This window comes from Thamnophis sirtalis, unplaced genomic scaffold, assembly GCF_051295495.1.
Source record: "Thamnophis sirtalis isolate CommonGarterSnake01/CBP01778 unplaced genomic scaffold, rThaSir2_p1.2 scaffold_14, whole genome shotgun sequence".
In the NCBI taxonomy this organism is placed as follows: Eukaryota; Metazoa; Chordata; class Lepidosauria; order Squamata; family Natricidae; genus Thamnophis; species Thamnophis sirtalis.
The window spans coordinates 32,833,213-32,847,375 of record NW_028261394.1 but is presented as its reverse complement, the minus strand read 5'-3'; the positions used below and the strand labels follow the sequence as shown (position 1 = coordinate 32,847,375).

Here is a 14,163-nt window from a genome sequence, read left to right as displayed (position 1 = left end):
TAGAATATGTTTCTATCAAAAATTTGTGACCTAGAGTACTTATTTGTACAATTTCATTATCTACTTTCATGAGCCATCTACTCATCCACATTTAGCTTCTGTTAATGGAACAGAGGTGCTCTTTGTGGGTCATTTAAACAAGATAAAAGTAATGTTCCTCAGTTTTGTAGTTAACACTCTCCTTTTCCACTAATTGGTAGCCTGAAGTAGGTAATTCAGAGATCAAACAGGGATACTCTCTAAACAGGATGTTTAAACCATCCCTTTTTAATGAGTTTCTTACACTGAATGTATTTATTAAAGGCATAGGTTTCCAACAAAAAATATGGCAAAGACACTCCAAAAGAACTGACTCACTGGCAGTTTGATTTATCACTAGCTTTCAAAATGATGGAGTAAGGGGCATAATCTTGAATATGCTTTCCTCACTTCCTGAGAGGTTTGATGAAGTTAATGAGTTGTTGTTGTTTTTTTAAATGAGCTGGCTTTCCTAATTGGGTAGAAAATATAGGAACATGGCTGAAACTTAAAAATGAATCGAAGAGAACATAAAATGGTGGTTTGCTATGCTTATTGGAAGTGGTATTTTTGAGTCCAGCAGTCGTCTGAAAGGAAGGTAACCCTGAATTTTCTCTCCAAAAGAAGAATAGAAAAAAAGGAAAATAAGAAACACATTTTTTTAAAGAAATCCAAAGACATATCTATTACCTATGATTTATATTCCTTGCAGAATATCCTTGCAGTTGTTGAAGTACTTGGAGGATTATCTGTGTCCTCAGGGTCACCTGAGTACTGCAGAAACCAGGAGCGTCACTCAGGTGACTCTGATGACACAGGTAAACCTCCAAATGTTTCAATGATCCTCTAAAAGGATGCAAATGACCAGCTGCCTGCAAGGAATATAAATCCTTCCATTCCCCGCCGTCCTATCAGAGCTGAAGAAGCTTCTTGGATGAGAAGCAAAACGTCTTCAAGAAATAACAAGAAAGTCGAGTTGCCTCTTGAAAACACGCCTTTGGGTTATCAGTATGTTGATACCCACAATGCATTTACTCTTAGCTTCCTTCCAGGCAAAGCAGCTAAAAATAAGAGAGGCAAATCAGGGGACAAATGGGGTAAGGTAAAGGATACCTGCCTAGAGAAGAAAGTGGGGAGATTTTAAAAGGGGGATAGAAATAAGACAAGAAAAGCAAAGAGTTAAATTTATAAGATGCATCTTATTCTATGAAAAGGCTAATCTTGAGACTCATATTCAAAGAAAGTCAGGTTTTTCAGCAGCCGTGATGTTTGCAGTCAGTTGCACTTCTAGCCAATTACTTTGTTTTTAACAAGTTATTTATTTATTCATTTTATTTTAATCATTGAGCTTGTCAAACATGTACAAGATAACAGGTATAAGTATAAACATGGACATGAACAAAGGAAATGAATGGAAGGCACGCTGGTGTGCCTATGCAGGGCCCCTTACGGACCTCTTAGGAATGGGGTGAGGTCCATGGTAGACACTTTAGGGTTGAAGCTGTGGGGATTTGAGGATGTAAGAATGGAGTCCGGTAGAGCATTCCAGGCGTTGACCACTCTGTTGCTGAAGTCGTATTTTCTGCAGTCGAGTTTGGAGTTGTTTACCTTGAGTTTGTATCTATTGTTTGCCTGTGTATTATTGAGGTTGAAGCTGAAGTAGTCATTGACAGGTAGGACGTCGTAGCAGACAAGTTTGTTTACTATGCTTAGATCAGACCATAGGCAGTGTAATTCCAGGTTGTCCAAGTCCAAAATTTTGAGCCTGGTGGCATAGGAAATTCTATTGTGAGCAGAGGAGTGGAGGATTCTTCTCGTGAAATATCTCTGGACCCACTCAATTGTATTACTGTCCGATAAACAGTGTGGATTCCAGGCAGAAGAGCTGTATTCAAGAACTGTCTGGCAAAGGTTTTGTATGCCCTAGTTTGCAGTACAATGTTACCAGAGAAGAAGCTTCATAAAATTAGGTTAACAACTCTTAATGCCTTTTTGGCAATGCTGTTATAGTGAGCTCTGGGGCTTAAATCATTTGAGATGAGTACTCCTATGTCCTTGACAGAGTGAGGGTCATCTACGAGTTCATATTTCTAAGGTAAAGGTTCCCCTCGAACATATATGCTAGTTGTTTCTGACTCTAGGGGGCAGTGCTCATCTCCGTTTCAAAGCCGAGGAGCCAGCACTGTCAGAAGATGTCTCCCTGGTCATCTGGCCAGCATGACTAAATGCCAAAGGCGCACGGAAAGCTGTTACCTTCCCACCAAAGTGGTTCCTATTTTTCTACTTGCATTTTTACATGCTTTCAAACTGCTAGGTTGGCAGAAGCTGAGACAAGTAACGGGAGCTCAGTCCAAACATGGCGCTAGGAATTTGAACTGCCAAACTGCTGACCTTTCTGATCTACAAGCTCAGCGTCTTAGCCACTGAGCCACCGCTCAGTATTTCTAAGAAGATTTAAAATTGACCCTCTCCCCAACTCCCCAATTTAAAGATAATTATTTGGGGAAACAACTCATTTATGCCCAATGATGTCTTTTTAAAGAGCTGTTTACTTGAATCTACATTGGCTAAAGATTAAACTAAACAAGACATTAACTGTGTGTATGCAATTACAACGTACTTTTTTTGTGCATGAAGCAATAGAGCCACATACTGTACAAGTCTCCCGGCCAGAGAAATAAGTTAAGGGGAATTTAATGTTTCTTTTCTTTTTCTTCATTTTAACACTCAACAAAAAGTTTCTGAAATTGCTATTTGTATTTTAAACAAAGCTTCCTTGACTCCTTTGGGAGTTTTCTGTGAAATGCCAACAGCAGTTTCAAATGAAAATTTTAATCAGGACAGTGAATGAGAAAAAAGGATGAACTTTCCATCTCCAGAGGTCTGCTAAGGTTCCACTCACAGAATAGCAGTTAACCTCCCACTGTGTTTGGCTTCAAAAATTGTAACGTCAACCCAATGTGGAATTTCATCATTACCCCCTTAAACTTTAGATAGGATCTAAGAAATCAAGAGAGTTTTGATTTGCTCTGTGTGGTGATAATTGATTAACTGCACATGGTAAGGTTGATGGCTGAAAGGAGTAGTAAGTAACTCTGATTAGTGAAACTGGTTAAGTTTGTTTAGCACACTTTTTTTTCTTAAGCTAAATTATAACCTTTTTGGTGGCAAGTAATAAATAGCTTTGTCGATAAACCAATATGGTTGGAGGCTAAATAAAGAAGGAAGGAAGGGCATGGCTTCCCCAGGGTTGTGGTTTCCTGACCATGTTCTGAGGCCAAAACAAAAATGCAACTCATGATGAATACTGGAACAACGATATCAGCAGAGAACTAAAGAAAAAACATCAATGTGTGGAAATGAACTACTCTTTGGCTAGAGATCGATGGGGAAACTATTAAAAATCTCATCAAATTTTAAAAATGTGCTCACAACAGAGCAGGCTTTAATAGAAATAGTCCTCGTCTTATATCCACAATTGAGACCAAAAATTATGTTGTTAGGTGAAACATTTGTTCAGTGAGCTTTACCCCATTTTACAAACTTTCTTGCCATGGTTGTTAAGTGAATCACTGTAGTAGTTAAGTTAGTAACACGGTTGTTAAGTGAAGCTGGCTTCCCCATCAACTTTGCTTGTCAGAAGGTCGCAAAAGGTGGATCACATTACCCCGGGACACTGCAACCGTCATAAATATGAGTCAGATGCCAGGCGTTCTGAATTCTGATCATGTGACCATGGGGATGGCTACAATGGTCATCAGTGTGAAAACTGGTCATAAGTTCCTTTTTTCGGTGCCGTTCTAAATTCGAATGGTCACTAAACAAATTGTTCTAAATCAAGGACTAGCTGCACTGAAGTAGTGGCCCCAAAATTGGTCAAAACCTGACACAGAATAGGCTGGGCAGAGTTCCAATTAGTAAAGTTGTTATTTTTTCACTGACTCACATTTTTCAACTAGACTGATGATTCGGGTTGAATTATTAAACTGGGTGCCTTCATATCCTTTGATAATTTGGTAAGGCTTTTGACCTGAGAAAAATTGAAGCAAGTTAGAATGATCAAAGCAGTGGTGAAATTCAAAAATTTTCCCTACCGGTTCTGTGGGCGTGGCTTGGTGGGTGTAGCAGTCATGTGACTAGGTGGGTGTGGCTTGGTGCAACAAGCAGGAAGCTCACAGAGTCACAGAGAGCTCAAAAGCAAACTATCACACTTTGCACAAAAATAACACAAAAGCTACACAACTGACCCGCGCACAATCTCACGCACATCAGCTGTGACAATCAGTGTGCTGCGCGATCGTGGGAACCTTTTTAAAAAAATTTAAAGCAATTTTTACTACCAGTCCAGGCGAATCGGTAGCACTTTTACTACCAGTTTGGCCGAACCGACCCAAACCGGGTAGCATTTCACTCCTGGATCAAACCAAGTGATGATCTGAATCAAACCGTTGGTCTCATCTGAAAAGGTCAGAAACCAGTTTGCAAAGACTTTAAGAGGAGCGGGTGGGAAATAAGACATGTACCTTAACTGATGGAATCGTGAAGGAATAAGATATACTACAAGGAGTTAAATCAGGGTCTGTTTAACAGAAATCTGATCCCCAGAGAACTTTGGTTGTCATTACAATAGTGAAGATGCTTGAACAAGCCATGCATTCTTCACTCACATTCATAATACATAAATGTGTTCTTGTTAACAGATTGAAATACAAAAAAAGTAGGAAAAAAGCACAATTACGGTAAAAAAAAATGACTACATTTAGATTTAGAAAAATACTAAAAAAAAATAGCTTTCTAATGATACTTCCAATTGCTCCCTTCCATTTATATCGCCAACCTCTAACCATTGTTCAAATATTTAAGCTTTGCATTAAACATTAAGTAACGATTGCTAGTTTCTATTCATGTCTTAGAAACCATATTGCAGGTGTCTAAATCTGCCTTGCTCTGTGATATATTTTACCCAAGAGAGTCAATCCTGCTTCAATTTGGTTTAAAAAAGTAATCTATTGTGGACATATACTATCAATTTTGCCATTGTAGCTTAGTCTCCAGTCTGATATAGTAGGTAAAGTATTTCTTTGACAACTGGTTTAAAATATGGGCCATTAATGGTGTGACGGGGGACTGAAAGATGAAAAAGTGCCATAATTTGATACTCCATGAAACAACCAGTAAGTCTGAAAAAAACACAAGATCACAGATATGCAAATAACATCGAGTACAGCTTCCATAGTTTATTCAAAACTTGTACAGGTACCAAAAACATAATGGAATAGAGTATTTTTATTACAACTTATAAAACAATTAAATAGTACAAATTATGCTTTAAGTTTGTTCATTTTTTTCCTTTTACATTACAATCTATACTTCTATGCAACATTTCTTTGCATTGCCATCACTTACTTGGGAAGCCTGTGATAAAATTAAAAAGAAGGGAGAGCTATGCATTAATAAATTAATATTTTTACATCAAATAATAAAATATGACAGTTGTAGAACAAAAAACATCTTGTTGTAGAGAAAGATCTATCTCATTTTAAAATGTTCAAGGAAAGTCTACTTAGAACTCAAGGTTTTTGGAATAATCATTTCTTAATGCATCACATTTCATGTTGTTCCTTGCAAAAAAGGAACTGCTAATTTTGACTGACCACTTTCTGACATTAATGTTGACGTGTCTAATTTTAGATCAGAAATGATAGTTTGGAGAGCCATAAATCTGAACTACATTCACCCAGGGATGATGTGGGATTGGCTGGAAAGAGGACAAAAATGTCCACTATAGCCATGCCCCAGAAAATTACATGAAAATATAAGCTTCTTCAGATGTATTGGTTTGAGCAAAGAGATCTCTTTGTACTCCGGTTTACCGTTTGAGCATTCAAAATCTATTCTTTCCATATGGGATTCGAGTTGTTTCTACTTATTCCACGAATGATGAATCCACTAATATCAGTTGTACTGCAAACAAGGGCTCTGACTGAATTGATGTGCCAATTGTCCTAGATCAAATGGGGAAAAATATTTTCCAGCAGAGAAACACAAGTGTACAGGACCATAATTTTGACTAACCAATACAGAGCTCTTCTTCTGACTTATCATGGTACACTTAATAGCTGTATTTGCACAACACTTAACCGGATGACTGTATGGTATGGTTAAGTTTATGGTTTAACATGTTCCATGAAGTGGTTGGGTTTGTATTATATGGCAAATCATAAAAATAACACAAGACAAGGATAAAAGTAATCAGACGTACCATGTTACTGTATCTAAATGCAGTTGGTACATCTTTAAGTAACCTGTTCAAAATGTTATACAAAAATAGCCAGTGCATTTAATCCTTGAGCCTATAAATCTGTAACCGTGTTTGCATTTAGGGCACAACTGATTATATCTGGAACATAGAAAAATGCAGGTTTGTTTTCTGGCCCTGCTCATATAAATGTATCCATAAAGAAAGAAATTTCTTTCAAGTGGTTTGCAGATGGAACGGATGAAGAAAAAATAACTATTGTCTGCATAAAAGTTCAAGTAATCGCATTTTACATTTGTGTTTGAATTTAGCAAGATCAGTCTGAAATGGTTAATGAATTTCATGCAATTCCTACTATTTCAGCCATAGTTGCAATTTTCTTCTCATTTCTTTTAATGTTTGAATAGAAAAAAAATGTCTGGTTTTTACAAGGGACACCCAAGTCCTGGAACAGTCAGCAAAAATCAACTTCAATATTTAATGTAAACAAGATGATGGTGGAATTTTCAACATGAGTGAATAATAAGGCAAAGCCCGTATGTAAGGTGTGAAATTCTCACAGAATGAAATTCTACTTTGCTCATACAACACAGAAATGCTATGTTTAAAAAAAATTCAATGGGGTTTTGTTGGATGAGTATCCCAAGGCATGCCAGCCCATTCAAGTGGCTAGTAAACAATGACTGATTTATTGCTAAACATGGAAAGAGTAACACAACAAAGCAAGGAGTTCCATTTTGATATAGCCCTTAGTTTCCCAGAAGCACCTGAAATAGAAAAGCACCTTTAGTCTTGATTGTGCAGCATAGCATTTGTCTAGATACCACACCTCTGTTGTGTATAGCTATTCACAGTCTCAGCAGCCACTGTTGTAATAAGCCTAAGGGACAGTCTCCTCCTTACGAAGGACTCTGCTGACAAACACCACATTAGCTAACATGTCTCCATAAAATGTCCTGTTTCCCTATTTTAGGCTCTCTGTATTGACTCTGTAGAGGACCACCATGCCAAATATGCCAATCCAGTGGGTTCGGGATCAAGTTTGGCCATGAAGTGGGAAGATTTCTTAGTCTTATTCCACCCTATATTCAAAATCCAGTCCATGAAGATTCATCATAAGGTTTACCACTGCGATGTTACAAAGTTGCCATTTTCCTTGACAATTCAGGTGACGTTTGGTTCTGGAAAACCCAGTCTTGACAAAATAGAATCAACCTGATGAAGCCTCAGCCCGACATGTTCAAGTCAGCTCTTCCACGTGCATGATTTGCAGCACTGTTTGCCATAAAATTTGTGATTGCAGACACCGTGTTGAGGAACCAGGTGGCACCAAGCGAAGAAGTCCACGCAAGAAGGATCGTCTGTTTTGACGAAATCACAGACAGCATATTTAGTTTACAATTGATATGAAACATAATTAACATTTCACTCCGTGTGTTGCATAGCCTTCACATCCAGTCAGATTTTTTTAAAAAAAAATGATGAGAACTGTTTGAGAATGTTTCAGAGACTTTGGATATACAACAAAGCTGCTTTCTGTGGATTTACTTGCTAGAAAGAAGGTATCAGCTAACAGTTTGTGAAATTAGTATTTTGCATTATATAGTATTTAGCAGAGTAGTGCTGAGCTAGTTGAGGAATGGAAAGAAAAGGACTTCCATATACAGTACACAAAAAGAATGCCCATAGATGGTATTTATTTTATGAATTATCCTTTCAGCTCAAATCAGTTGTTTTAAGATACTTCACGGGCAAACAATTGATTTGTGGTTCGTGTTCTCTTCTTAAAGCATGTAATCTTGTACTGTAAGTCCTATATGCATTAAAAAACAAACTACATGATCATTAATGTACTGAAATGGGTTAGGAAAAACTGCAGCAAACGTCAGCTATTTCTGAAATGAAAAAAACGTGGCACGAGAAAACCGCGCTGGTCAAAATCGTGGCGATAAAATCATGGCGCTAAAGCCACGATGTCATCACCGCACGTCATCACCGCCGTGACAACAGCACGGCAACAGAAGGGCGCTTTAAAACGGCGCCGCAGCAGAAAGCTGACTTCAATTAAGGTAAGCGTTAGGATTAGGTTTAGGGGTTTGTTTTAGGGTTTGTTTTAGGGTTTGTTTTAGGGTTAGGTTTAGGGTTAGGTTTAGGGTTAGGTTTAGGGTTAGGTTTAGGGTACTGAGTGCTTGGGAATGCGCGATTTTGCCCTCCGCGATTATGTCATCGCGGTAGGGTCGTGTTTTTCCTTAGCGCTTAGAATGGCGCGAATTAGTCTTCATGCTTATGTCTCCGCGCAGAAGGGCTTCACGGATTTGTGGTGGAACCGAAAAAAACACCTTTCATTTTACTCTTAATCGCTCAAAGCAAAAAGGCAGAGGAAAGTGCCAATATAATATCAGAACATCTAGTTTAGTATTTTCTTCTGACTGAGAAATACCCTACAGCAGGGCTGCCCAAACTGGGCAACTTTAAGACTTGTGGACTTCAACTCCCAGAATTCTCCAGTCTTAAAGTTGCCAAGTTTGGGCACCCCTACCCTACAGTTATGGGAATAAAAGAGCCTCAGAATGATGATGGGTGATGACGATGATGATGATAGTACCCTGTTTCCCCCCAAATAAGACCTCCCTGGATAATAAGCCCAATCAGGCTTTTGAGTGCATGTGCTAAAATAAGCCCTCCCCTGAAAATAAGCCCTCCCCAAAAATATTGCAACACAGCAGCAGCCATGAGGTGACCACGCTCGCCACCTCCTGCATCTCAAAAATAATAAGACCTCCCCAAAAATAAGGCCATATGCTTATTTCAGGGGGGGTCAAAAGAAAATAAGACCCTGTCTTATTATTTGGTGAAACATGGTAGTAGTAGTAGTTAGTTTACTTCTCTCCTATCCTACACAGCCTCTTTTCCTGGGCATTTAGAATAGGTTTGACCATTTTCCTTCATAACTCTGATTTCATTAACTTCCAATTCTCCAAATGGTATTGATTTTTAGCCAAATGTACCCAAAAGTGGTATGGCTCCAAAAGAAAGACTGGTGGTGTGCTTTCCTGGGGCTGCATTATGTCAATTTCTGCTCTCCAGTAACCAATTGCAGCTTCCCAGAGATGTAGATTTTTTTTTAAAAACAACCTTATCAAGACTGCCATTGACCCTGGGGATTTTTGCAGGCAAAGCAGAGGTAACATAGTTGTATAACTTTCGACAGTCTTTTGTTTAGAGAAAGAGAAGAAAAACCCCTTGGCTGATGCAGCTTCTCCAGGGGAAAAAAATAAGCCTGACGTTCTGAATTCATTGCAACTCATCTTCCAGATACGAGCATCCAGTAGGACTGGAGAATGGAACCATTTTCTCACCCAAAACTGTTTGCTAATTTGTTCAATTTTGGAGAAGCAGCGATGAAACGTGAAGCTTGGTCACCTTCGTAAATAGCTCAGCCAGCCAACAGCATGCACGGTTTTCTTCCAAGAAAACTAAATTGACTTATAGTTTTGCAGTTTACAGGACATAACAAGATATTCAAGACGACCAATGGAGCAGATCAGCTTGTCTAGGAAAGCATGTTCATTCTCTCTTAAAAACCTCTTTTTCCCCCTTCTTCTTTTTTGCCCCCATCCTCTCTCAATGTTTCTCTGAGCAATGTGTTGGGTGAATGGAAGTGTTTGGCTTCAGTGCCGTTCAAGCACAGCTGGCCGTGTTCGCTGGTGGAGAATGATTAAAACCACAGTGAAGAAATAATTGATCTCTAGAGTCCAGAGATCTAGTTGTGAGAAAGCAAAAAAAAAAAAAAAGAGGTTTCTGCAGCTGGGAAAGGAGAAAGCTAAACCAAAAATGAGTAATAGGATCCATTTAGAGGAGTTTCGTTTTCCTACTTTGCTTCCTTATATGAGATAGAAATTGTTTCTGTGTGCATAGAGCAACGCTAAAAATGGGTAAAAGGAACCACATGAATTTATTGGAATAATACTTTTTCAAAGGTCCAGGCTTCCGTGCATATTCCAGAAAAGCTATGTTCTGGAAGGAATCAGGCAGAAGCTCTAGAAAGAAATATGTTCTGGAAGGAATAAGAAAGCCATGATTTTAGATAGAGAATCTTTCCTTCTTTCCTACCTATGATGCAGAAAATATTGATAGCTCAGGACTGTGATGGAGAACCTATGGGATGAGTACCAGAGGTGGCACACAGAGCCCTCTCTGTGGGCATATGTGCCATTGCTAGCTGCTCTTCTGGTTTCCTATGCATACATACGTGCCGGCCAGCTGGTCTTTGCGGGCACCAGAGCACCAGAAAACAGCCCAAAAAACATCTTATATACCGAATACAGCCGCTTTTGGCCTCCTGAAGCCCCACCCCTGCATCCCATTTTGGCAAAAATGGGTGAAAATGGGCCATTTTTTGCAAAAAAAGGAGGGAGGTGTTTTTCCCTTCCTCCAGCCCCCAGGAGCATTCTGCAGGCTTCAGAAGGGCTAGGGAAGGGAAAAATGCCCCTGTTTTTGCGAAAAACTGTCCATTTATTGCCCATTTTTTTCCAAAACGGGGCATTTTCCCCTTCCCCCAGCTCCGCCGAAGCCTGCAGAGTACTCCTGGGGGCCAGGGAGGACAAAAACATTTATTTTTTCTTACCTATCTCTTCAAAATCTGTTGAAAAACTCTCCCAGTGTTTTTGATTTTGTAAAACCGTTTTTACCTTTCTTCTCAGGAGCAAGGCAGAAATTAGTATTGCAGGCTCGTGACATTGCAGGCTTCTGGTGAAGCAGACACCCAGTGGCTGGCTGGCCTTGAAGGAGACACTGCACACTCCGTGTTTGTACTCCCCCACCGCATGTCACTGTGCACTGTAGGTGAGATGCAGGAATAAGAAATTAAATCTTCACCCATTCCCCATTTTTTATACACAGACAGTCCTCACTTATGAGTACAAGGGAGTCCAAATTTCCATTGACAAGCAAAGAAGTTGTTAAGTGATTTGTGCTCCATTTTTACAACATTTGTTTTGTCACAGTTGTTGAACGAATCTCTGCAATTGTTAAATTAATCATGCATTTGTTAAAGCAAATCTGGCTCCCCCCCACCCAGTCATTGACTCTGCTGGTCAAAAGCCATCTGGGAAAATTACAAATGGTAATCACATGAACTCTATGGTAGTGTCATAAATGCACATTCGCCAAGTGCCTGAATATTGATCATGTGGCCACGGGGATGCTGCAACTGTCGTAACTGTGAAAAGTGGTCATAAATCACATATTTAATAGTGCTATTGAAACTTTGAATGGTCACGAAGCAAAGGCTTGCAAATTGAGGACTGCCTGTAATCGTTATGCATGAAGTTGCAGGTTTTACCTGGATCTAATCAAATACAATTTAAAGTTCCCTATACAGTAGTTGAATTCATAGGATGAATTTGTGTCATTTAGTTTCTCCATGCTCCTAAACTCCATGGATTGGCTGTTATGAAAATAAAGTGAAAGGAAGACACACTTATGTCATTTTGACCTTCTCCAAGGAAAGGTACAATTGATATATAATTAATACTTTCATGAACTCTTCTCTTTTTAATGATCTCTTTATAAAGATTATGACCATCTCCAAAACTATCAAAAAGTACAGGATCATTTCAATATTTATTTTTTAAAAACAAATAATTGCCATAAAAGTTACTCTCCATTTCTATATCTATTTGTAGTCGGTGATTTCAGTTTACATTAAAGTTAATTCCAGTTCATTAATAGTTTGTTTTAGGTTGAAGATGTTGTGCTCTATAATTGATATTTTTCAATGAACATATGTAGTTATTTAGTAAGATATGCCTACTTTGGCATTAGTACCCAATTTTTCCCCCTTTAAGGGCTTAATCATTATAACTGAGATTAACTCAATTTTTCCCTAGTTAGCATAGTTTCTAGTTAAGTAGAAATTTCAATCTAGATTTTAGTAATCCATGTCCAACACTATACTACACTTGCTCTCATTGGAACATGACTCCATCTAGAACATTCAACATAGAATAGGGTTAATAATAGGATTGCAAGAGACCTTGGAGGTCATCTATTCCAACCACCTGCTCAAGCAGGAGACTCTATATTATTCCAGACAAACAGCTGTCCAGTCTCTTCTTTAAAACTTCCAGAGATAGAGCAGCACAACTTTCGGAGTTAAGCTGTTTCATTGATTAATTGTTCTCATTGATTTCTCCTTAGTTCTAGGTTAAAGTTCTTTTTCATGATCTTCCACCCTGTTACTTCTTGCCTGCCCCTCGGGTGCTTTGTAGAATAGATTGAGCTCTTCTTCTGTGTTAAAGCCCCTCGAGCACTAGAGTTGTGTTCAGTCTGGTTCAATATGATCTTCTCTCTTGACATCAGAACTCCAAATACACAGAAGTAACTATAAGTGGCCTTTTAAAATATTTTTTTTTTACCTCTTTCATCTAGTCACTTGATAGCAGAGAATGGGCAAGCTGTCGGCTGTCCCAAAACTTCTCATCTGCTTTTGCTCACTGCCAAATCTGAAAACCCATCAACTAGGCTGAACTTGCAGAGAAGTGCTGAGAGATAAGCACACTTTAAATTATTTCTTCTTTGCTTCTTTGTTGGAATTTATATTGCCATGGGCAGTTAGGAAATTTGAGGAACTTGCTCTGCTATTCTATGCAGGAACAAATAATGAGTTATTACAAGTCTACCTAGAAGAAATTCCCTGAAGCGCTGGTGATGTATGTGAATGTGTCTACCAACGCTGTGTCCACAAGACAAATACAATCATTTCCATCAGATTATTAAACCTGAGCATCCTCTTTTGGCCTGTCAAATGAATCTTAGAGCCAGGTGACCCATGCAATGGAATAAGTTCCAAAACACAGAAATGTGTTTGCAAGGCAACACGCTACTCCAGACATCATAGTATTTAGGGAAATGCAGACAGCCTTTTGTTGGTCCTTGAAAACATGGATTGTGCCTGAAAAACTAAACGGTTCAAGTACCGTACAAGTCTTTGAAGAATGAGTTGGGGAAAAAAGCACAACATGCACAGGATCACAACTGCAGGGATTTGTTGAACTAAGGGACAAACTTCAACTGCAACAATTGACTTAGCTCCACTAGTTTAATTACAGCTATTCCACAAATTACAATTGTAATGGAGCATGCCCACCATGGTCGTAAGTTGCGATGGTCATAAAGCAGGACATTGTGAGACTGGCCTGGTTTTATTACCATTAGATGGAAGTTAAAAATGGTGGGAAAAAGTGTTGTCTCCAGATCTTATATGTTTTAATTATTACTCTCTTTCTGGGTAGGGAAGCACTCACAGGTCCTTTTCTGAAGATTTACACACAACCCAAAATTTGCAATGAAGAAGCTGGCATAATTGTAGGCGTCTATATATGTTGGCCCTTGCACAATGGTGATACATTTAGCTCTTTATTCCCCAGTGAGTTCGAGGACTTGCATATTCATAGCCTCTTAGTTAGTCTGCACTTGAACATCCTTACCTGCTGCCAAGGTGAAGAATACCACCCTGATATCCTATTGTACAGAGGATGCATAGGACATGGTCCTTGGTGGCATACTTCTTCCAAATCAATGCTTGGCTTTTTAAGATTTCGACAGCGGCGCAATGGGAAAGTGATCAATTTGCCACCAATACTTTTCTCAATGCACTGCATTTCTCGCCTCCTAATACCCGGCCCACAGGTAGAAGAACACTGCGGACAATAAGAGATGTACAGAGGTTCAAAACATACAGCCCACCACCAGACACATTGCAAGCTATAGATCCTTTCAAAATTGGGATTTTTGTGGAGCTAAGTAGTAACATGAATTCTTTCAGAAGCTGGGAGAACCAATTTTATCCTTACAATCCCTACCCATCCCTAATGAGGCTCCAT

General features: G+C 39.0%; 1 protein-coding gene across 1 annotated transcript in view; it reads right to left on the bottom strand.

Moving 5' to 3' along the window:
* Window positions 1-5,356: 5,356 nt before the first annotated feature.
* ADAMTS18 (ADAM metallopeptidase with thrombospondin type 1 motif 18) overlaps window positions 5,357-14,163 on the bottom strand; it is a 102,535-nt gene continuing 93,728 nt past the window's right edge. Inside the window, exons 21-23 of the mRNA XM_087728725.1 lie at window positions 13,768-13,980; window positions 10,969-11,116; window positions 5,357-7,638 (exon numbers count right to left, since the gene is read on the bottom strand). Of these exons, the coding sequence (XP_087584851.1) occupies window positions 7,523-7,638; window positions 10,969-11,116; window positions 13,768-13,980 (477 nt within the window). The 3' untranslated portion in view covers window positions 5,357-7,522. The remainder of the gene's footprint in view (window positions 7,639-10,968; window positions 11,117-13,767; window positions 13,981-14,163) is intronic.